General features: G+C 39.6%; 1 protein-coding gene across 3 annotated transcripts in view; it reads left to right on the top strand.

The window, feature by feature from the left end:
- XRCC4 (X-ray repair cross complementing 4) overlaps nucleotides 1-23,096 on the top strand; it is a 271,873-nt gene extending 248,777 nt beyond the window's left edge. For all 3 annotated transcript variants that reach the window (XM_006124336.5, XM_075932197.2, XM_075932196.2), the window contains one exon: nucleotides 22,203-23,096. In XM_006124336.5, the coding sequence (XP_006124398.3) occupies nucleotides 22,203-22,311 (109 nt within the window). In that variant the 3' untranslated portion in view covers nucleotides 22,312-23,096. The remainder of the gene's footprint in view (nucleotides 1-22,202) is intronic.
- Nucleotides 23,097-24,265: the final 1,169 nt, after the last annotated feature.

Here is a 24,265-nt window from a genome sequence, read left to right as displayed (position 1 = left end):
AGCAGCAAGGATAGCTCCTGGACCAGTGGGAGCCAGTACACAGTGCCTTCCCTTATTGACTAATGTAGTTGATACAAGTTATATCAACTAAATGATTAGTCAGTTAACTGCCTCTTAACATCCTTAGGACTTATAGGAGACCTCTGTGACTTTTTTTATCTATCAGTTTACTATATTGCCCATCACCAGCAAGGCAGGCAAATTAGATGTATACAGCAAAGCCTACAGTAGACCTGAAGATTCTTCTCACTGTTCTCTGATTGTAGGAAGCTCTGCTATTAGTATATGTATCTATTTTTCAATATAAAACCCCCTTTTTTGAAAAGGGGAGTCTCCCAGCATGTTCTGATAATAGAGGTCAGAGTCAGGGTTAGTTCAGTCTCTCCTATTCTCCCTGGTTGTTCTGTGGGCCAGTGAGGAACACTTCTTATCCCTGCAAGTGTATGTGGTTGTGTGTGTATGGGGGAGGGGCACTCTGCCTCACCTTCTTGCCAGCTGCTGTGTTTTGGGGGAATAGGCACTTAGCCTCTTTAATTCCCCCACTCTGTTGTGAGTGGAGGGCAGCACCCACCCTCCCAGCACATGCCCAAAATCCCAATTCCTGGTGCTAGGTAATTATATTAGAGATGCAGCTTTCACTTACAAAAACAAAATGTAAGTTTCTTGTCCTCCTGGTTGCAGAGAAAAGCTTGAAATGGGGACCCACATCTGAGCCTGAAATAATAGCTCAGAAAAAGGGAATGCTTTAAATATGGTGTTATCCCTAAGACCAACTGCTCCGGGAGACCCATCAACTCCCGTCCTGCAGAACAGTGTATGACAAGAGAAGAGTGCAGCTGCCTTTCCACCTAAGCAAATCCACTCTGACTCTGTGTATGTGTGTGGGGGAGGGGGGACCCCACTGCTCCTGCCCCTCCAAAAAAGGAACCCTCTGTTACCACCATTGTAAGATGGGAAGATGGCTTATGCACAGAGCCACAGGTCGTGTGTGCATGCAGGTGTGTGTGTACACTCACACTCATGTATCTCATGGTACATATAGGACCCCCAGTTGCCTTAATCTGACCTGGAGAGTTAACCTCATTGGAATGCAAACCCAATAAGCTTTCATTTCTAGTCTTAATTTTGAACCTTTGTGTTTGTGTGAAAACTAGGAAAGTAGCTCAATAAAATAGAGAGCTCAGCAAATTCATCTGTTTAAGTCTTAGCTCCAACAGCGTGGCAAGTTTGTACTTCATCTACTTCCAGTGATATTTACAATGCACATTCAGATTTTCAATCAACAAGACATTGAGTGGAAAATATAAGAATCAAAATGGAGGGGCTGAAAGCTATATACAATTCTTAAACTGGCTTATTAAATTCAAATTTCACTCTGCAGGTTAAATTAAATCCTATATCTTCCTGGTTGGTGGGGTTTGTTTATTTAAAAATGTTATTTATTTTTAAATGGCAATGGCCAAATACACAAGAAATTAAAGGGTAAGATTTACATATGAGTAAATTATTTGCAATGCTTTTATAATTCCTAACAGATTCCATAGTTGTTTCATTCATTTAAGTCTAAAATCGCTTGCAAAAGTCTTTAATACCAAGAACCAAAGATATAGTATATTGTTGGTCTATAAAGTGTTTTAGCTTCAGGCTCCAGAGTCAAAAGTTACAGTATATTTACAAAACTTTTTGAATGCTCTGAGAAAATGCTTTGTCTAATTACTTGGCTGATTTCCTTTAAAATGTTGATTTGCAAAGTGGGGTTTTGTTTAAATGACTTCAGACTGTATAAGTATTGTGTTAATGGGAAAGATTTTAGGAGGAATAAACTGTGTTCCAGCAAAAATACAGCAATTGAATTTTCAACATGCAATCCTCCTTTGATCCTTTGTATTCTTTGGGATTTGATTCACAGCACTGAAAGTTGCGTCTGTAATTGATATTACACTGTACCCATATAATTCATGTTGTTTACAAAACCACAGCAGAGACACGGCTGCCTCCTGGCCAGGGTGAAAGGACTGATTAGGCAATAGGAACTTTAGACCACTGAACTGCTTCTTCATGCTGGGCTTTCACAAGCTTTGGCAGGTTACTAAGTAGGAAAAACGTGAAATCCTAGCTCAGCTGTTTCTGCATCAACAGTAAGGGGCTATAGCAAAGGAAAAAGAAAGTAACAGAAGTGGAAAGGGAAAGACAGAATAAAGAGAAGTAGGAAGAGAGGAGTATGGATCAAAAGCAGGAAGGAAGGATGGCTGGAAAATTTGTAGATATCTGCATAATATCAATCATTTTCTGTTATTTGCTGATAAATTAATGTTGGTGAATCATGTGATGGTGTTTGGATGTGAGGAGAGCATGGCTGTTTAAAAAAAGGGGGGGGGGAGGGGCTCAGGATTTTGAATTCCAGATACCATGAAGGTGGAGATTACATTTCTGAGGGTATGTCTACACTAGCCCCCTACTTCGAACTAGGGAGGCTAATGTAGGCTTTATTTGCATCTTCCCATCCGGGCGCCATTTTTAAATCCCCTTAGTCCGAACTAACTGCCCGCAGCTACACATGGCAGTCAAACGTTAACTCAAACTAAGGACTTAACTCAAACTAAGGGTTTCCTGTGCTATGGAATGTATATATTCAGTATGTAGGAGCAAAATATCTACCTCAGTCTTAATCTTGAATAATATATACCTAACTCAATATAGGCATGTAGAGAGGTCCAAAATGTGTTTTTTTTTCTTAAAGCAATCAGTGGTAATCTTTTACTCAAAGGTCTTCCTTTTCTCACAATGGCATCAGTACAAGGAGAGGCTGTTTGTAGTCTTAAGGAAATAGGCATGCCTTCAATATGCTCTTTTACATGGGATATCTCTCACAACCATGCTAAAGTCATATTACATAGGGCTAGTAAACCAAGAAATAGTTTATAGTTCAGGTTGGATGAGATCAGATGGTGGTAAAGCTAAGTCTGGGTAATATTTACAGCTAACTTGAGATACTGTACTTTGGCTTTTGTAAAACTAGCTATTTAAGTCCTGAGATAATACTTCAATGAATTTTTATAATAAAAATATTCAGTAGTATTTTAACATTTACATTATTGAGATACTGTTAATTGCTCAAAAAGTGTGATTTAACTGTTAAACCATTACTGTATGAATCAAAGTCCTTGTTTAAATATTAGCTTTGGAGAGAAAGTGAGAGAGACATTTGATCCTTCAATCCTACTAGTTTTTTTTAATAGTCAAACTTGTTCATTTATGTACTTTCTCCAAAAGATGTTTTCAGAAGCCTTTAACATTGTGGGATTGATGTATTGAAACCATTAGCTCTGAATCTGAAAATGTTTCAGAAAAACTTTACATTCTCCACCTGTCAATTGCTAGTTTATTATTAGCTCTCCAGAGCATATCAAATGTACATGCCTCATACTGCTCTAATGGGTTAAACTGTATGACAGAAATGGAAATAGCAGAGTAATAAGGCTATCTGCAAAGCTATAGACAGAATGGCTTGCTCTCATGAGAATCTACCTAAAAGTTGTGGTTTAGTATTTGTCACTTATATTTTTTGCATTTGGAAAACATACTAGCATCCATCTTCCACATGTCACATACTCCCTATTGCACACAGATACATCATCTATCTGCTGATTGTTGTATCTGTTTCGACACAATGGACCTGATTTTGCAAAAGGGAGGATATTTTCAAAAACAGGTGTAAATGATAGCTTAGTTTCATGTACAATTACTGCCATTACTGTGTATTCACGTTAGGGGTCTAGTTGCTCTTGCTTTTTTGTGTGCAGACTTCAAAATTAGAGCCCACTAGGACATACGTATTGGGTCATGGAATAAAAGAGGGGATATTTATTAATATGATGTGTATGATATATGTGTGCTACTGTCCCAAGCAATGAATATTATGCATCTCTGATTTGGCTGACATATTTGTAAAATCTGTATCTAGGCAGCTCCCTACTGGTTACACATCTAAGTAATTTGAGAGTTGATTTTTCCAGAAGTGGTTGGCGAGAACTCATCCTTCTGCAACGTTTTCAATAGATGACAATTTTGGAGAGTAGCGATTGTTGGGCTTTAGAGTATACCTTTCATGCTTCACAGCTGTCTCTCTAGTTCTCACTAAAGCAATGCACAGGAGACATGCACAGCGGGTCCACGTACCACAAGTATACCCTGACTGGACTACAAGTGCAGCTGGTATATATCAGAAGGCAGTCACTACTACAGCCCAGGGACTTCAAGAGCAACCAGAGAACAACTGTATAGTTACTTAGAAACCAGGCAAAAAAAGTGTGGAAACGTTCTATTTTCTTATCATCAGTTTAAGGCTACTTTACTCTGAGTTTGCATGGCAGGGGACAGAATTTGACCTAACACAGCACTTGTCATTTTCATTTTTGTTAAATGTATATTCTTTTATACACTTTTATCTATGTTATTTTACTCCCCAGAATGCTGAACACTCCTCCATCTTTTCAACAGATGCGTTTTGGGAATTCTGTGTTTTACTATTTTTGTTTAATTCATTTCAGCATCTTCAAGGAGACACTCTTGACACTTGATCAACTAGACAAAACAAAATAGAAAGAAAGCATGACGTATTAACTCAGCAACAATCCCTTCTGTGGCTCTGGTGAAATTTACTAAAGTTTTGGAAAATCTGACCTGTGAGAATAGATTAATAAACCTGGGCATAACTGAAAAAAGAAAACACAACAGTTCTCAAACTTTAGTAAACCAAGGACGAGTTAAGGCCTGTTATAAAGAGGACAATGATCGATAGTTCTCCATGTCCACTATAGGTAGGGCAAGAAGTAATTTGCCTAATCTGCAGCAAGGAAGCTTTAAGTTGGGAATTAGGGAAAATTTTCTAACTATAAGTAGAACCCTAAGTCCTGGAATAGGCTTTCAAAGGAAGTTGCAGAGTCCCTATCATTGGAGGTTTTTAAAAAATAGGTTAGATGAACATTACCAGGGATAGTGTAGGTATAAATGCTCCTATCTCAGAACAGGAAGCTGGACTAAATGACCTCTTGAAGTACCTTCCAGACCTACATTTCTATGAAAAGGGGAGTCCACAGTTGGAGGAGGTGGGTGGCAACACATCTTGAAGGTTCTGTTGGTGTATGCTTATGGTTTCTGATACCAAAGGTTGTCTATTCTGTATCTAGTCTGTCACTGGCCTTTACTGGCTTGGATCCACCCTGAATCAATGCCAGCCATCTTCTAGCCCTGACGTACTTACCATTTTTGGGCAGTGTAAGTCAACAGAGTCTCATTTATATTGCTGGAGGTCGGGGGTAGAAACAAAAAACAAAATACATAATGAGACATAGTGGTTAAGGTATTATTGCTGTTTAATTGGGATAAGCCATGTAAATCATGGCTCAAACACATGTGCAATATGGCTGTCCCAAGCACATTTCAATAACATCTTTATATCACACCTTAGTGTCACATCTGTCCATGTCTGTTGTCAACCCTCAATTTGCCACCTACTCCATAAATGTAAATTTGTTTGTGTCTTCTTTGCCTCAGATGGTCCTCTGGGGTGGAGTTCCATACATTTTGATTATTTTTAGTGAAGGTCTCTTTCCGTGGAGTGGGGGTTGGCACTGTGCTTTTAGGGAAAACATTGTGAGGTCTATTTTAATGATCCATTAGGACAAGAATCTGCCACATGGGTCAGTCCCCTAGCTGGCACACCATGAATATCCTTGAGGCTGTGGGATAAAGTCTGAGGCATCACACTCTCCTCCATCCATGTATTTCAAATACTAGCTTGAAATCTTGTCCTACTGGTCTTTTCCCATCTATTAGCACAACCATGCAACACAGGATCAGATTAGACTCTACATTGCTCTGTGGCCAATAGAGAGTCAAGGAGAAGTTAAATTTCAGGCTTGGCGAGATCAGTGAACTCGCACCAGTGAAGCAGGACAGTATTTTCCAGTGAGTTTGAGCCACCTGTTCCTTGATTTAAAGATTCTTAAACTTCATTAATCCTTTTACTGATTTTAATTCATGCCCTTAGCCATATATTGATCTCAGCTGTTCACCAGAGACATTTTCACTACAGTTTTCTTCTTTTTAACCAATAATTAAAAACACACATGCATGCCCTGTAATAGCAACAAGACACATAACAAACCACTTAATTATATATTTTCTCTAAAGAGTAATTCCCAGGAACAGTCACTTGCAACTTGCTTCCTTTCGCCATAAACCAAGTTCTATCACTCTTCCTTAGGCTTAAATCTGGTGATTGACACTTAGGGTACATCTGCACTGGAATAAAAGGCCCACAGCATAGCTGTGAATGACCTGGGTCAGCTGACTCGTGCTTGCAGAGCTAAAAATTGCTTTGTAGACATTCAGACTCAGGTCAGAGCCTACCTCATGGAGTCCTAGAGCTCATACTCCAGCCTGAGCAGGAATGTTGACATTGAGTTCCATAGCCCTGCAGCCTGAGCTTCTCGAGCCTGACTCTGGTGCCCTTGGCGAGGCACAGGTGTTTAATTGCTGTGTAGCTGTACCCTTAATAAATAGGCATATAAGTATTAGAGGTGGAGAACTCCCCTTCTTCTCCGTTCATCTTTAGATCAAACTCCAAAATGCAGTTTTAGATCAAAGTGCCACTTCCTTCTAAAGGCTGGAAATCTCACAGGAAGATCTCCTCATGCTAGATTTTCTGCCAGTTTTGGGGGGCTTGAGAGATTCTGATAAACACCCAATCCAGACTCTAAGGGTGTGTCTAGACTACAGGGTTTTGTTGACAAAAGTGGACTTTTGTCGACAAAACTAAACCTGCATCTACACTACCGCTGAGTTCTGTCGACATAACGTCGACAGAACTCAGCAGTTTTGTCGATGCTGGTAAACCTCATTTTACGAGGAATAACCCCTTTTGTCGACAGAGTTCTGTCGACAGAAGGCGTTATTGCATCTAAACTGTCCTTTGCGTCTACCCTGCCATGTCGACAAAGCAGCTTGCTTTGTCGACCGAACTGAATATAGTCTAGATGCTCTTTGTCGACAGAAGCTTTGTCGACAGTATCTGTCGACAAAACTTCTGTCGACAAAAGCCTGTAGTCTAGACATACTCTAAGAGGTATGTCCACACCATAGAGAAGATCGAAACTTCCACTGTCAATCTTCCAGGGTTCAAATTCTAATGAAGACACGCTGATTCGAACAGAGGGGGGCATGCCAGTTGATGCTGGTAGTCCTGCTTCCATGAGGAATATGGGAAGTCAAAGGGAAAATGTTCTCCCTTCAACTTCTTGTAGTGTGGACAGCACCAAAAGTCGAGCTGAAGTACTTCAACTTGAGGTATGCAATTAACATGTCAAATGCAGATTCGCAACTTCAGTTCTTATCTCATAGTATAGACATATCCTAAGTCTTTTCAGGTTGTTTCTACTCAATAATCATAACATTGGACTAATGGCCTGCATTTCCTGAAAGAAGCAAGATAATATTTTAATACCATATTTAGTCTGGAAGTACAAGTATTCTACCCACCTTAATATCAGAACATACTTTACTGACCAAACTAAATAGTTTTACTCTGTGTTTTGCAGGCTTCCAGCTCACCCATTTCCTTCTGCTTTCTACTGAATTTACTGACTAATGGTAGGAAAAGGGGTTACTAATATAACTTCTTCTAAAACAGTAAGAAATGTCTGTATTACAAAGAGTCCATAAGTAACATCCTTTGCTGTAGGTTTAGGCATCACATCCACGTGCATCAAGATCAGACTGCACCCCTCAGATTTTTATTTATTTATTTATTTAGTGCATTTAGCGTCTTCAGTCTGTCTGGCAACCTCATTTCAATTCATTCCCTTAAACATCTTGTCTCTGAGGCTGCAGATCAGCACTTTACTCTTTTTGTCACCATTTTGGCTAACAGGGAAAGTTTAAAAAAAGAAAAGAAATACTGCCAGCTTCACCAGCCAAAGCCATTAATGTGAGTTTTATGAAAGTCGCATTTGTGCTTGATCTACTGTGCTAATTTATTTATAATTTGTACACGTCTTCTTTGTCCCAGTCAAACAGTTGTGACATAAACAGTTTAGAAGGCACATTAACACTCTTTAAATGCTTGAGATATTATTTCCTGCTGCCATTACTAATACTGTTATCATATCTATGCCATCTCTGTAGCTGTCTAGGTACTTATATAGCCCCATCACTATAAATCTACATTTTCCTAAACACTACTGTGTTCATAGGGCTGTCGTCCAATTAAATAATGAACTGGTATCATGGTTGTTTTACCAATGTGGAAACGAGGCACGGGAACATTAAGGTGACTTGCCTAAGGCCACATGGGAATTCTGTGGCAGAACTGGGGAAAGAACCCGGCTTTACTGAGTCCCAGTTCTCTACCTTAATAACAAGACCATTCTGTACTCTCTAAAGAGCAAAAAGAACTTGTTGCAAAGATTTGCAAACTTCTCCATAGAGTGTACTATTTTTACTAGACTGATTGACCCCTTCTCTTCTTTGTCTGCAACTGTAGCAAATATCCCTGTGGTAAGAACAACTCTACCTGGAAAAATATTAGGAAAGTATTTAATGTATTCTAGTTTCCTTCAATGTAGCCTAGAAGTTTTAGGAAAGAACAAGGAGCATGTACGTCATTGGCCTGCCTATGACAGACCACTTGCAAGTGATCTATGAACCATAGTTTGGGAATAAATGGCCTGGTGTGTATCAGATCCAATACAAGTAAAATCTTATATTTCTTGAACATTCAGGACTTTGGAAAGTACTTTGGTGTCCTAGTTCTATTCTGTTTATTGCTGCTTTCTTCAAAGTTCATGCAGTTTCCCCTTTCCTATCGCAATTCAACAGGTAGAAGAGAAAAATAAAGGTATTGGGATATGGAGCCTTTCGCCTCTAGGCCACCCTTTCAAATCCAGCCCAGCTCATCAGTGCCAGAAAGTATTTGCTGTCTGATATCTGTTTGGTGGCATATGTGAAATAAGTTATATCATTTTAGATCCTGCTAGATAGTTATCTACATCTCAGAAAACACTGTATTAATTAGCATCCTTGTGGGCAGCCTCTGTTGAGAGACTGTAGACTGAACAGAGATCAAACAGGTTTGGTCCCTATGTAGCATACATTGGATCAGCTCCATAATACTTAATCAGTAGAAAAACTACCACTGACTTCGGTGGGCTTTGGATCAGGTACTTTGACAGGTGACCAGTGTCACAACTGCTGCCCATGTTGTACCTGTTCTGTTGATGATAAATAAAGGAATTAGACTAGGTCTCCCATCCTTACAGTTTGGCACTTTTCATGACCATATACTTCACCGTACTTTAAAAATAAATGCATTAATTGAATAAAGAAAACAAAGATTGACTTGGTGTAATCTGTACAAATAAAAAAATAATTAAAATATTTTAAAATTTCTATTCAATGTTGCAGCAAAATAGTAAATCATAAATACAGGTTTGTTCATATTTGATATACTCTCAATGTCGTATCAGCATATAACTGATGAATTTCTGGCTTTGGTAATTGTTGGGCTGCTAGTTGGTCATTTGGCTCATGTTCCAAAGGATCTTGAGACATCTTGTGTGCTTTATAGTACTGCTCAGTTCTAACGTGGCAATTCAGCTGTAAAGTTTCCTTGAGCTAAAATCTATTCTGTACATAAATGACAGTATTTAGGCAGAACCCAATGACTCTTTTTTAATGTTTTTATTTCATTGTTTCTTTGAAAATGGAACATTCCTTCAGCTTAGAAAAACAAACAATTTTTTTTTTAAAAGTGGGGTTCATCAGACTGAAGAATTAATTTTCATGCTCTTGCTGTAAAAATATCTTTTGGATCAGTATAATTAACCAGTCTCATATATTTCCCATCAAAGATATTCACAGTATGTTTTTTTTTTCCTGAAGGACTGGAGTATAATTTTATTGGTGCATTATATGGTGTTTCTGGATTGCACAATTAAATTTCTCTTGGTCATACTCAGAAGCATTCTCTTCAGAAAATGGCCTGAACTCTCTCTCTTCAGTGTGTGTGAAAAAATGTAAACTCAAAAGAATTACAATAAGCTTGACACTTGACAGTTCCAAGCCCCCTCCTTAATTGCTTTCATCAGTTCCCACCAGATTTCAGAAGAACTGTTACTGTTTTTACCTGAATATCTTATTACAATTACCAGTATATACTATTAAAATTAGAATTTGTTTTCTTACAGTGTGAAGTGCAGATCTAGATTGTAAATTAGTATTAAAGCTCTTGTCGCTTATTAAATAATCTCAAGATTTCCCAATTTGGGGTTTTACACTAAATTTGGACCTTGTGTCTCAATTTTGCGATTTGAAGTTTTACTTATTGATACCCAATTATTTTTTGATTTCTAAACCGGGCATGAAAGGAGGGTTCAGAGTTTATATACCATCCACAGAGAACAGGACCAATGGCTTATCTGAACCTCACTGGCCTACCTCCAAACCAGGTGATGCCTTCCTCCTTTTCCAGCTGGCCCTGGGAAGGGCAGATCCTTAAAGGAGTTATTACCCTTTTTCTCACTGAACCAGACAAAGACTACAACCTTCGAAGTTGTGGAGATTATATTCTCCCTCCTTGGTACACATCAGTGTATTTTATTACTTTTTATGTTGACTGGTTTGGTATGTTCATATGCATATAGTTATTGTTTCTAACATAGTAAAGCAGAAGCAAGTACACTCAAATAAACACTAAAATATCACCCTTAAATTTCACCAGATAGGGTGAGTTAAATACAGTGTCCTGGGTTTAACTCTGAATTTCCTTGCTTCTGGTTTATGTCACAGCCTTAACAGTGCAAGAAAAAGTTGGTTTGATTGATTGATTTTTAACAGTCAATTAAAAAGATAAAAATCTCCCTGATGTATATGACAGTTGCTTTTTGAGCAGTTTCACAGCACTCTCTTGTCAATATTTGCAGTCATTTCAAAAAACAAAGTGTGTTCTGTAAGCATAGATAAAAAATACACTTCTCTCATTGATTCTAGAACAATTTTTATTAGTGAGGTTGCTGAAAGCCACTGAAAAACCGTAAACCCTCTGTATGATGGAAACCACTTCAAATCTGGAGGTTTTTTTGCTGCACCCCCACCAGCCCTATTTCCAGCATCTATGACTCCACCAACAACCTCCTGATCTTTGAGAGGGTCTCATGTACTTAGCATCGAAAGCCTAATGAAGTCAATGAAAAAGTCTCCCACTGACTTCAAAGCACATTGGATGAGGCCCAAATGCAACTTCTAAGATCTATAGTATTTAACCAGTAGGCAGGAAATATGTAAGTTGTAACTGCTTGTTTATTTAAATGTTTAAGCCTCAAATAGTTAATAGTAGTAAAACCTTTTTTTTGAAAAAACCGTAGGGGTTTTCAAAACTGAAGGAGCACTGAAGGAGCTGCTAAGCACCATTAGCTGCCAGGAAAATAACTAGGAGATGGTAACTCTAAGCCCCTCACTGGGCAGAGGCTCAAATCCTCTACGGTATTTAGGGGGGGTCCAACTGACATGGGTTTCAATGGAAGTTAGGTTCCTGAATACCTTTTGAAGATCTGGGGCTGAGTCCTCAATGCTGATGTGCAAGAACCACCACTGAAATCTAACTCTAGGTGTGATTTTTTTTTTTCTGAAATGCATAAGCACTGGCTTAACTTTGCTCTCCTAAATAGGTTGATTCATTGACAATAGAGAGGTCAACCAAGAACTGCTTTTTACAAATCCCATTCTGTATTTTCCCAGCCTAATCATGCTGTACAAAAAGCTGTTCCAAATTTATTTTTTCAATACCCATTCTTATTTATAGTAGTACTTTAAGAAAAAAAAAAGCTTCTGAAATAGTAATTCTGTTAGGTACCTGTGTTAATATATATCTGACCTGAGCTTTGTGGTTTTTTTCTGCATCAAAGTTCATCCCAGGGTCAAGACCTTGAGTGTCATGTTTAGCTTGGAATACTTCTTTTTCTGTAACGATATAGATTTCTGCAAAAACAGGGTTCATAATATAAACATTGACACAATCTTAACTAATGAAAGACAGCAGACGGGGACTACCTCTGAGAAGGAGGATTGTGAACATACAATTGTTACTTATTTGTCCTTCAGAGAAAGAAAGTGAAGGCATGAAATGAGGAGCTTGTACTTGAAAAATGTCAGTTCCTCTCTTCCTGTTTCTTAGTACTGCAGAGTGGATGAAACCAGATGGGTTTCAAATAAGTGGCCTTGATACTAATAACCTAAGACTGATGTGTAATTACGTTTTCAATGATTCATCTGTATAACACCCTGGATTATTTTACATAGGCAGCATCTGGTTCACATGTGCACTCTGATTATTCTACTTTGATTGACATCTGCAGTCTCCTAATAAAGTCCCAGTTGCATAGATGTGTGCTGCTGCCTTCTTCCTTAACGTGCTTGTCCAGACAAAACGTCTTTTAGAACACCATGCTGAAGCTTGCAAAAAAAAAAAGTCAGTCCATGTTGGGCGGTAAGTAACTATAGTTGCTGATCGCCAAGGAATTAAAGAATCTGAAGGATCAATTCTTTTTTTGCTTTTTTTTGCAATAGTGTCACACTGTTGACTCATATTTAGCTTGTGCTCCACTGTGACCCTTGAATCTCTTTCTGCAGTACTCCTTCCTAGATAGTCATTTCCCATTTTGTATGCATAAAACTGATTGTGCCTTTCTTAAGTGGAGTACTTTGCATTTATCCTTATTGAATGTCATACTTTTTACCTCAGACCATTTCTCTAGTTTGTCCAGGTCATTTTTCACTATAATCTTATCCACCAAACCACTTACAATCTCTCCCAGCTCAGTATCATTTGCAAATGTTATCACTTTACTCTCTCTGTCATTATCTAAATCATTAATGATTCTGTCTTCATATGGGACCTGTTCCAAACCCCTAATCATTTTGTTGCCCTTTTCTGAACTTTTTCCAATGCCAATACAGGCAGTCCCCGGGTTACGTACAAGATAGGGAATGTAGGTTTGTTCTTAAGTTGAATCTGTATGTAAGTCGGAACTGGCATCAGCCGCTGCTGAAACTGATCAGTTTCAACCGCGGCTGAATCTGGACGCCAGTTCTGACTTACATACAGATTCAACTTAAGAAACCCAGGCGTCTCCAAGTCAGCTGCTGCTGAAACTGATCAGCGGCTGATTCCAGGAAGCCTGGGGCAGAACAACTCTGCCTCGGGCTTCCTGTAGTCAGCCGCTGGTCAGTTTCAGCAGCGGCTGACTTGGGGATGCCTGGGGCAGAGCAGCTGGGGTGCTGCTGGGTTGCTCCAGTAGCGCGGCTCCTCGGCGCTACTGGAGCAACCCGGCAGCCCCCAGATGCTCTACCCCAGGGGTAGGCAAGAAAAGCCTGGTCTGCTGGGGGGGGCACTAGCTGCACCCCCCCCAGCAGACCAGGGAGACGGGGGTGACGGGACCGCCTAAGTCCTCCACGGCTTTGCTCCGTCTCCCTGGTCTGCTGACCTGGGAGACACGGAGCAAAGCCGCAGAGCACGCAGGCAGCGGGACAGTCCAGGCACGCCGTGGCTGTCCCACTGCTGGCGTGCTCCAAGCCTTTGCTCCCCGTCTCCCTGCAGACAAGGGAGACGGGGAGCAAAGCCGCGGAGCACGCCCGGGCGTGCTTGAGCTGTCCACCTGTGGGCGTGCTCCAAGGCTTTGCTCCCCGTCTCCCGACCAGCAGACCAGGGAGACGGGGAGCAAAGCCTTGGAGCGTGCCCGCAGCGGGACAGCCGAGGCGTGCTTGGGCTGTCCCGCTGCGGTCGTGCTCCGCGGCTTTGCTCCCCGTCTCCCCGGTCTGCAGGGAGATGGGGAGCAAAGTCTCGGAGCACGCCCGCAGCGGGACAGCCCAGGCGCGCTTGGGCTGTCCCACTGCGGGCGTGCTCTGAGGCTTTGCTCCCCATCTCCCTGGTCTGCTGTTTGGGAGACGGGGAGCAAAGCCTTGGAGCACGCCCGCAGGGGGACCGCTCAAGCGCGCCCGGGCTGTCCCGCTGCGGCCGTGCTCCAAGGCTTTGCTCCCCATCTCCCTGCAGATCAGGGAGATGGGGAGCAGCTTTTCTCGCCCCGGAGGACGGGGGCAGCGGACTGCGGCGCATCTGGGCGTACCGCTACTCCCGTCCTCCGGGGTGAGAAAAGCATAAGTCGGATCCGCGTAACTCGGGGACTGCCTGTATATCTTTTTTGAGATGAGGCGACCACATCTGTACACAATATTCCAGATGTGGGCATACCATGGTATATATAGAGGCGATAAGATATTCTCTGTCTTATTCCCTATCCTTTTTTTAATGATTCTTAACATTCTGTTTGCTTTTTTGACTGCTACTGCACATTGAGTAGATGTTTTCAGAGAACCATCCACAATGACTCCATGATCTCTCTCTTAAATAGTTAATTTCAATCTAACGTTATCTGTGCCAGTAAGTAGATGAGCTGTGATAATAAGGCATTAAATGTCTACAGTAAAGGCTGCATCAGCACCAAATCCAGATATTCAGTAGCACAGCTTAGGTGGCTTCCCACTGCTGCACAATTCAATAGCACTCCAAACTGTGCTTCCTTTTAGTGTCTCCATGGCTGATTTTTGAATTGGCCAGGTGGAAATCTAGCCACCAGTACTGTATCTATTCATAGTCTCTCTGGCACCACCTCTCAGTGCCCAGTGAGGCAGGGTCATACATTCTGCCAAGCACAGCAAATTGTTGGGCAGCAGCACAGAAGCTGCACAGTTGCTCCAGGGGATTGTGTCTGCCCTGTCTCAGGGTTTCCAGGTGCCATGTCTGCCCAGGCTGTACTGCTCCTTCTCTACATCATGGTGGAATTTTAGACTAGAATTTGGCCTTTATTATTAGTTTATCAACGCAGATCTGATAAGAAATCAAGTAGGGGCCAATCAAATAAAATGGCTTTTAAAGTTTAGTCTGATTAATTTATAATTCACTCGTTTTATAAAAGGTCCACTTTTTATTTGTTATAGCTAGTGCTTAATTTTTAAAGCAAGCCTTTATCAGTAAGTAATCTATAAGTGTGTTTGGTCAGATCCATGAACATATTTCTTTCCCCCCTGTGATATTTATTAATTTGTAGTTTATGTTGAGTAAGGACCAATGAAGTCCTTGGGAATCTTGCTATTAAGCAAGATCCAGTCTTTTTATTAAGCACCAGCGTTCATCTAGGTGAAGTTGTCTAAGCTGCAATTAATAATGCTTCCGCCTAGAGTTCTTAACACATTTATAATGTTTTTAGAGTAAAGTATGAAATAGCTTCTTATTAATGTTATATGAGCCAATCTTGACCCAAACTAAGGTATTTCTGTGTCCTTTTAGTGTAATGGATACACCAGTTAGTTGCAGCAGCAACCAGCAGGTCAGTTTTTATTATTTTGAAGTAATTTTCAAATCATCCTGCCCCTTTTTACAAGGATAGTTATAGAAAGTTCATTCTATGTGCATAATTGAAAGGTAGCTCCTGCACTGATAGTTCCCCATTCCATGCAACTAACAGTGGCTCATGCAAGGGCTTGACTTAGGTTTTATTTGTTGGGAAACTTGTCCATGTCTGTCATGCTTTCCATAGTGGTTATGATGAATGCAGATGCAATCTGGCTTGTAGCCAAAGGCTGAGGTTGATTAAGAGACATTGAGTCCCTCCTTGAACATTAGATTTGTGGTTTCTGCCTTGAATATATTGTTCATTAACCATGTCTCTCAACAAGTTCATCATAATCTGTTCTGCTAACCCTAGCTGGGAGTACATGGAGTATTATCTTAGTGCACTAAGTATGGGGTGATGTGCAGATGCGCTCTTTCCAGGAAGTGCTCCAAGAGGTAGATGGATAGATAATTCCTTGGGGTGCGAGTATTTTGCTATAGCCCTTTCTTGAGCATAGCATACTCTTCTCCCCTTTCCCGTGCTATCACAGCTCTGCTGGCTAGGTCCTGGGGAGTAGAACCTCTTACCTGGGTAGCTGTATTCAACCTGGACACAATCTGAATGCTGGTGTTCAGTGAACCCACAACACTATTTGAATTGTCCACTGAAAAACCTGCTTATAATGGGTGTACCCCCATCCCTCCGCAGTTTAAATTAAATTTGCCAGTGATTTGTCACTACTAAGAGTGACTGTCCCCTCAATGTTACAATCATGGATGTGTTACAGATACTAAGGTAGCTAGATATAGGGACTATTCTCCTCTCACATTAGTTTTAGACTAATGTGTCTCAATGGCGGTACTCCTGATTTACACTGGAGAGAATGAAAAGAAAGCTATATCAAGCATTTAAAATGTCATTTTAAAGTTGCATTGAATTAGAGATTATCCATGTTTAAATAAAACAGCTTGGTATGTTTTCTATACCCAAGTACACTTTTTTTACATCTTTTTCATGATAAAAGTTAATCAGAGATCAATTATTTGGCTTTCAACATCTTATTTAAAACTTAAATGTCATATGCCTTAACTAATGCATTAATCATTCTACAATTTCCACAAAGGGGCTTTTTTCCAACTTTGTTCCTTCATCCTTTCCCTGAACTGATGAAATTACATCCAAGTCTACAGAACTCCACAGAATTAATGTTCAGTTTTTTTTCTGACACATGTTGAGGGGGAAGCTCATCAACGGTAATTTCTGGGGCTGTTGGTTTCAGCCAGTAAGCTTCTCAGGACTCTAGGAGAGGTTTTCACTTTATATGGTCAATTGGAAATTTATTGCTTAGCTTTCACTCTCCTTCCAGGAACAAATACCAGAACAGACAAAATCTGGAAAATGACTGCTTGGAAGTGTGCTGAAATCATTAGTGCTCCAAAACCTAAACCATGTTCTTGAGAGGTTTTTCTTAAAAACACACCACTTGACTTACGCCTTATAACCCTTGGAACCCATACCCAGGAGAACAGCTGATCATATTAAATCAGATGGAAACTCCATTTTATCTACTTTATACTTTTTAAATTCAGCTGTGAAAAAAACTGCTATGAATAGCACTCTTGATGCATTTATTTATTTAAGAGGTTTTCCCCTCCCCTCATCACATTGCCTTTGTTTCCTTGTCACTTTTGAATTTCTCTCTTTTTGAAATAACCCCAGGCAGTTAATATGATGCCTCTGTTTTCTTTCACTAAGAGCTTACACTAAGGGAAGACTATCATTATACGCTGAGGATCTTAGATATAATCATAAGGGCTGGGAAGCTTTTACCTATGCTTTTACTCTAAGCTCCCTTCCTAATCTTCCTTCCTTATTAATGACAATTTTTTCCATGTGGGACCATCTATGAAGCACCCATTAATACCAATAAGATATCGGACTGTTGATAAATCAGTGAATTAGTTTGCCTCTTAAATGTTGCCTCTGTAACACAAATTCTGCTCCAAACTTCTGTTAGATGCAATGTGGCTATTTTTTTTTTTTTTTTTTACTGTTTGAGATGTCATACCTTTGTTTAAACTTTAATATTAAAATGAATACTGATTTTCTGTTTGTGGGCTACTACTGCCACCTACTTTTTATAATGACTCCAAATAAAATATATATTAAATCAGATATTCCTCTAATATTATTATTTTCTTATGTTGTTAATAGGCTATAAAAACAAAATGTTATGCAAAAGTGTTATGCATCAATACACACACAAAAGAAAAGGCATGCCCAAACCTTTGAAATTGAAGATTTCAGCCCCAGTCTGAGAGACAACCCCACATGTTGAGGAAAGGGAAAAAAATCTCCCAGCAAATGCACCTCTTGACATTAAGTAGTGAAGACAATAACCTAAGTAAAAGTTGAAAACATAACATAAGGATTCAAGAACACACATATATCCCCAAAACTGATTACATTTTCTAGGGAAAACATTTAAAAATATTAACATATACAGTATTTATTGGTTCAAAACCCATGTTGGCAGCCAGAGCAAAACCATCAGGAGAAGTATCAACATAGCCTGGTGGGTGGATAAACCAACATGGCTAAGTGCAAGTACTTTGCATGTTCCCAGCATATGCAAATGATATGTTAAGATTGGCTGTTGTACCAGTTTGGCAGCCTTTGGTCTGATTCTATTCCCATGCAAGTAAAAATATTTAATCCTTTGCCACTGGAAGTTCATCTTCATAATGGCATTTGCAGCAATCACACAAAAAATGTTTTTCTGTTTCAGCTTTCTTCAGAGAGCTTACAAAACTGGCTGAGTGTTCCTGTAGGAATTGTGTTGCAGGGATCTCCTCCGGGGGTCTGTGTGAACAAAGGAATAGTTAAGTCACTTGCAATAAATGGTATTTATTGAATCCCATTATTTAGAAGGAAATGCTCTTTTCAATAGATTATACAATGTAATTGTACCATACTTCTGTGCAGTGCTACACCACTGTGTCAAGTGCTGTAGAGCATCTGTGTCTTCTCTTTCTTGTGGTTCATCCTCAGCTGTGTGAAAAAAAATCCAGTAATTCAAACTACTTTTTTCCTAATTGTGGGCCCAGACTTCAGCTCGTGTAAATCAATAGAGCTTCAGTGTTGTTCAGAGTTCTGCTGATTTATGCCTGCTGTAAATCTGGCCTCCTGTTTGAATTTAATGTCAGGAAATATGAAATCATCTTACTGAGTCAGCAGTTTTCTAGCTTTGTTAATGGCGTTTAAGCTTCTCAAAAGACAAGTCTTCAAAAAGACCTCCAACAGGTGCCCAGTCTCTATGAAACCTGCAGTCTGCACCCCACTTGAGGACTACTGTGCCTAGTTCAGGACCCCAATGACTTCAGCAGGACTTCATGTGGACAGAAAGGTCCCACATTATCTAAGGTTGTAAATATAGTGCCTAATCCCTAAATAAATCCACACCTATATACTGAAATTTGACTTAGTTACTCTTTGCAATGTTATCCTAGTTGTGTTGGTCCCAGAATATTAGAGAGTCAAGGTGGATAAGGTTCTGTCTTTCACTGGACCAACTTTTGTTCATGAGAGAGACAAGCCTTCCAGCTACACAGAGCTCTTCTTCAGTTGCGAGAAACATACGCAGAGTGTCACAGCTAAATACAATATGAAACAGATGTTTAGCATCAGTAGTTACATATATTTCAAGTGATCATTAGAGGTGAAGTGGCTAGTTAATGTCTACCCAATCATAGGGAGAACAATGGTGGAGGAGAAGACAGTGGGTTTTAGATTGTTATAATAATCCATAAATCTAGTGTCTCTAAGTCTTTGATTTTCAGTGTCTAGCAAAGTTCTGAATTTAGGCTCCCAGGCTTGCCTTTTGAAGGTCTTGTGCAGGTTTCCTTGTAGGACAAGGTCAGATATAGAATGATCACTTTGTGAAAAAATGTTCACCTGAAGACGATAAGGTGTTTTTGTCTTTTATTCGTGTTCTGTGTCAGTTTATTCGAGAGTGTAATGATTGTCTCATTTCACCCCCATGGTTATTACTGGGGCATTTAGTGCATTGGATGAGCTACTGTTTGTTAGAATCTCTCCATGCTTGAATTTAGAAGAAACCAATCCATATTATTGCTCAGATTTTTTAAGTATACACCTTAGATTGTGTATTGCGGCATGGCCAGTCCTCATCTGCACAGCATCATCTGACTGCATATATGAATATCAGAGTTTTAAAGCCAAAATTTCTGTTGTGCATATGCAACACACTTATAAGAAGTATATTTCCTCTGTATGTCTAATGCTTTCAGTTTACAAATTTAGCTTCACAGACCTGGTATTATGATTTCATCAGTTTAACGGTTACAAAACATAGAGGCGTCAGTCACACCATTAAGTTAAAGTTAATCAGTAACTAGGCTCTTCATCCTACAATCTCTTGTTTTATCTAATTCCTACCACTTTTCTTTGCTGTAGACTGTAGATTTCTAGAAGGGATTTATAAGTCCGAGTTTGTTTAATGTCTAAAACGATTAGTTTACATATGGAGCATAAAATGACTGTTGCATTTGTTAACATTGAAGGCCTATTTTCAAGCTTGTAGTTTTTAAATTAATTTTTAAAGTAGGTGTAGATAGTTGATGGTAGGGATTCATATGCGATATGTATGCAAGCCTATTCTAGACTTAGTGCTATAACAGTATAAACTAACCCAGTGTTGAAGGGACAGTGAATTTTCAACAACAAAACTTGAATATTTCAATGTACATAAAGAAAAATAAGGACTCATTGGATGACTGCTATTGAACATTTGGTATCTGAATAAATCTGACATAATAAATTGATATTGATCCTGCTGGCCAGAGATTATGAGCTAAGGGCCAGATTTTGGTGCCCTTATTCTACAGTTAGTAGACTTCTGTTGACACACAGCTCTGCTTATCCTTCACTACATACAACCAGACTTCTACCATCAAAATGCCCTAATGCCTGGATGAGGTCAGCTCATGGATGAAGAATATCTGGTTTAAGTTGTATTTTGAAGAGCTTAGAGCCATGGTTTAATCTCCTTTGGCTACCCACAATTGGTCAAATTAGGCTGTAATTTAGGAGTGATTGGAGTATTTGCTGACATTAAGCTTCCACATAACAGCATTTAATGCTTTATGCCATCTTTAGTTGGCTAGAAGACTTTCTCACAATCTTGGCAGATGATGATTTGGCCTCAGTTACTTACACATTTGTCACCTCCTGGCTTTACTACAGCAATAAAATATATTGGGGCATGAAGCCAACAGCATTTAGGAAACTCCACATACAGAACTCTGCAGCATGTCTCCTCAGCAACATCAGTTAGCACAAGCACATCAAGGCTGTCCTCCATCTCTATGCTGATTTCCTGTGGACTATCAAGTGCAGTTGAAGATTTTGGTCCTTATCTTCAAGGCACTCAATAATGTAGGCCGAGGTTATCTAAACATTTTCCTGAAATCCTGGAATGAAGGCTGTGGTCAGTAATTCTGCTCCTTATGTACAATGAAACTTTCTACTTTAAGGATAAAATTCATCTGTGTGGAAGAATTTCCACAGGGAACTAGTCTCAGGCCAGAAATAAACTCCCACAACAAGTAAAGACCTTCACAAACCTAACCACCTTCCATTGCAAATGCAAAGTGAAATTCTTTGAGCTTGTCTCCTCTACCATACATGTATAGCAGTGTGTACATTTAAAAATAACCAAAGAAAACAATAGTTCAAACAAAACACCATTCTGTACACACAGTTGTTTCTCTAGCCCCTGGGCTACACTAGGGGATAAGTTCGAATTAAGATACACAACTTCAGCTACGTTAATTGCATAGCTTAAGTCGAAGTATTTTAACTCAGATTTTGGTGCCATCTGCACTGCAGGAAGTCAAAGGGAATACACTCTCCCTTCGACTTCCCTTACTCCTCATAGAAGCAGGACTACTGGCATTAATGGGGGCACCCTCTCAGTTCAAATTAGTGTGTCTTCACTAGACCAGTTAATTTGAACCCCAGAAGATTGACTGCAGCTGCTTCCATCTTATCTGTAGTGTAGACATAGCCTGGGAGAGGTTGACAGAGAATGAACTGCAAAGCTGCTCACGTACTATGATGATGAAGGCAGTATAAGAAACTATGTAGACTAGAATAATGTAAGAGTATATATACTGACATAAAACTTGAAATATGGAATGCACACAAGTAGAAGCCAGCGACTTGGAAGTTATGCCGAAATGCCAACATTTTGGACACAGGCACAATTCAAACATCAGGAGAATGAGAAGGCAGCAATTAATTCTAAATCATTCTGTGAGAGAGATCTATGGCTAGCCATTCCTGCTATCATGGAAATGAGATGAATACTGCACTGCCTCTACATTTTTGTCCTTTCTTGACTCTATCGAATTCTTCATGTTGGCTCTGCAGGTTGGGGGGAGGCAAGGTTTGTAATTTTCAATGTCTTTAAAGACATGACAAATTAAATAGAAAAGCAATTAGAGATTAAATAATTATAAGATTATATTTCATCTCCCTGTTTTGACATTTCAGCAAGTAACTAGTATGTCTTACAAAGGATACATTCAAAGGACATATTCTTCCTAAGCAGTGTCTTAACAAAAAGTCTTAGAATAACTATTAAAGGATTAACTTCCCTTCATGTGTTTGCATCTGATTTTTTAATTATGTAGCTAAATTTCTCAAATGAATTTCTTTTCTTTACATTTCCAGACTTGATCCTGCCCCATCAATGACCTCAGGCAAGCGCCCGTCAGAGATGTCATCACTAGAAACTCAGAAAAATACAGCTGAGCCGGAGGACCTCTTTGATGACATCTAACTAGGCTTTTTATTCTGTTTTTGCTGAGGAAACCACTAGAACAACATTCCTGTTCAACACTGGGTGTTAAACCATTCAGTTTAATTACACATTGAGCTGAAACCATTGTATATAGAGAGATATTCTAGCTCATCTGTATAATCACATCAGTTGTCAAAATCTTTCACTCCAGACATTCAGTCCTTGGAACTGATCTTTAGATTGATGTGTGTCACTCTGGTGAGGCCTTGAAGCCCGAGGCTCCTGTGCCACCATCTCTTGTGTCGGGGGTGTTTCTGGGGAAAGAGTGCCAGGCCAGGAGATCTTTACACTCCCAGCAATCTTTGGTTACTCTGGGGATCAGGTGGTGGCTTAAAGCCACCTTGTACTTTGCCTTCCCACTCCACCATTACCCCCTTTCCCAAGATGCACAAAGCACAGTCCAGGAATTGGACTATTCCCCCAGAGTATTGAGGTGTTTATTTTAAAAGAATGAGTTTAGAAATTGTGCCTTGTGACGGAAAACACCTGTAAAAGTTTAATTTCTGGCTGTTCCATAAAGCTCTCAAAGTCCACCTTTGTAGCAGGAACATAACTTCAGTATGCACTCTGAGATGTATTTTTGGCTTTGGGAGTAAAATGGTTGTAAATTGATATTGTTCATTTTTATAACATTGAATATTGTCAAAATATTTGTTCTTTCTGGTGAGACATTGACCTATTGTTTTAAAAATAATCATTTGTGTAATGCTTTGCTGATTTTTCTCTGGATGATTTCTAAAAAGAGTAAATACACCTTTTCCAGATTTTTTTGGTTTGCTTGCTTTTATTTTTCAGGTTGGGGAGCCGTAAATGTAAGGGTTAGTTGGCATAGTTAAACGATTAATCTTTTTCTGTCTGAGAGAGCCAAGTTCATTTGCATTACAGATTTAAGACCTGGCTTATGGGCCAACACATTTGTGTAAAGTTAAGTATGAGCTGCAGTTTTTTGCAGGATCTGGGCCTGGCAAAGGCAGGGCCAGCTCTAGTTCCTATTCAAGTTAATAGTGACCTGATCATTTGTCCCCAAAAGTTCTGATCCATCACAGTATTTAAGAATGTGCATAGTCTCATTGAAATCAGTAGAGCTACTCACATGATTAAAGTTAAGGACCCACTGCTTTGCTTTGAGGCCTATGCACTACATCAGCTTTCAGTGGGAACTGTTGTGGGGTAAGCATTTTTTAAAAACTGAAGGCCTGATCCTGAAAATACTCATGCGGGTGCTCAACTATAAGCACATGAGTAACTGCTCATGTGCTTACAGTTAACCATCTGTGTAAGTGTTTGCAGCATTGGGGCCTGATTTAGGAGCCTAAATGAGGATTTAAGAGTCTGACTTAAGGCACCCATTTTTGAAAAAAACATAGCCACAACATCTGAAACTCACAAAAGGCTTTAGAACAATGTTATAAATCACAAAGTAAAAACATAAATGGTTAACATATTCTGCTTGCTGCAAAGGTTTTGTGCCTGAGAAGTGACAGGACCACAAAAGGCTCATTCATGCATCAATTCATAGACATTGCCTGATTTAAAATCTTTCACTGCTGATCTGACAATGCCTTTAGCAAACGTTTGTATATAGACTCAACTTTAACATTAAAATGTTCCATGACTTAACCTGGAATATGAAAGCTTGAATTAATTCTGCCTGAAGGGGGAAAAAAAGTAGCTAAACTAAGCTGAATGCCCTTCAAATTCCACTCTCAAGAAGCTGTTAGTTTTTATTAATAAAGTGTCTAAATAGCAACTGTGTCAATTGACAAATGTATAAATCCCTAGACAATGTCTACTTTTTTAAAAGTTTTACAAATCAAGCTGAAATTTGGACAGAAAAACATGCAACAATGAACAGGTCTTTTGCTGTATGAACACCTAGGGCTCGTCTACACTGGCCCCTTTTCCGGAAGGGGCATGTTAATTTCAGCTATCG

This window comes from Pelodiscus sinensis, chromosome 6 (genome assembly GCF_052426305.1).
Source record: "Pelodiscus sinensis isolate ZL-2025 chromosome 6, ASM5242630v1, whole genome shotgun sequence".
In the NCBI taxonomy this organism is placed as follows: Eukaryota; Metazoa; Chordata; order Testudines; family Trionychidae; genus Pelodiscus; species Pelodiscus sinensis.
This window is presented reverse-complemented; position numbering and strand designations above follow the sequence as displayed.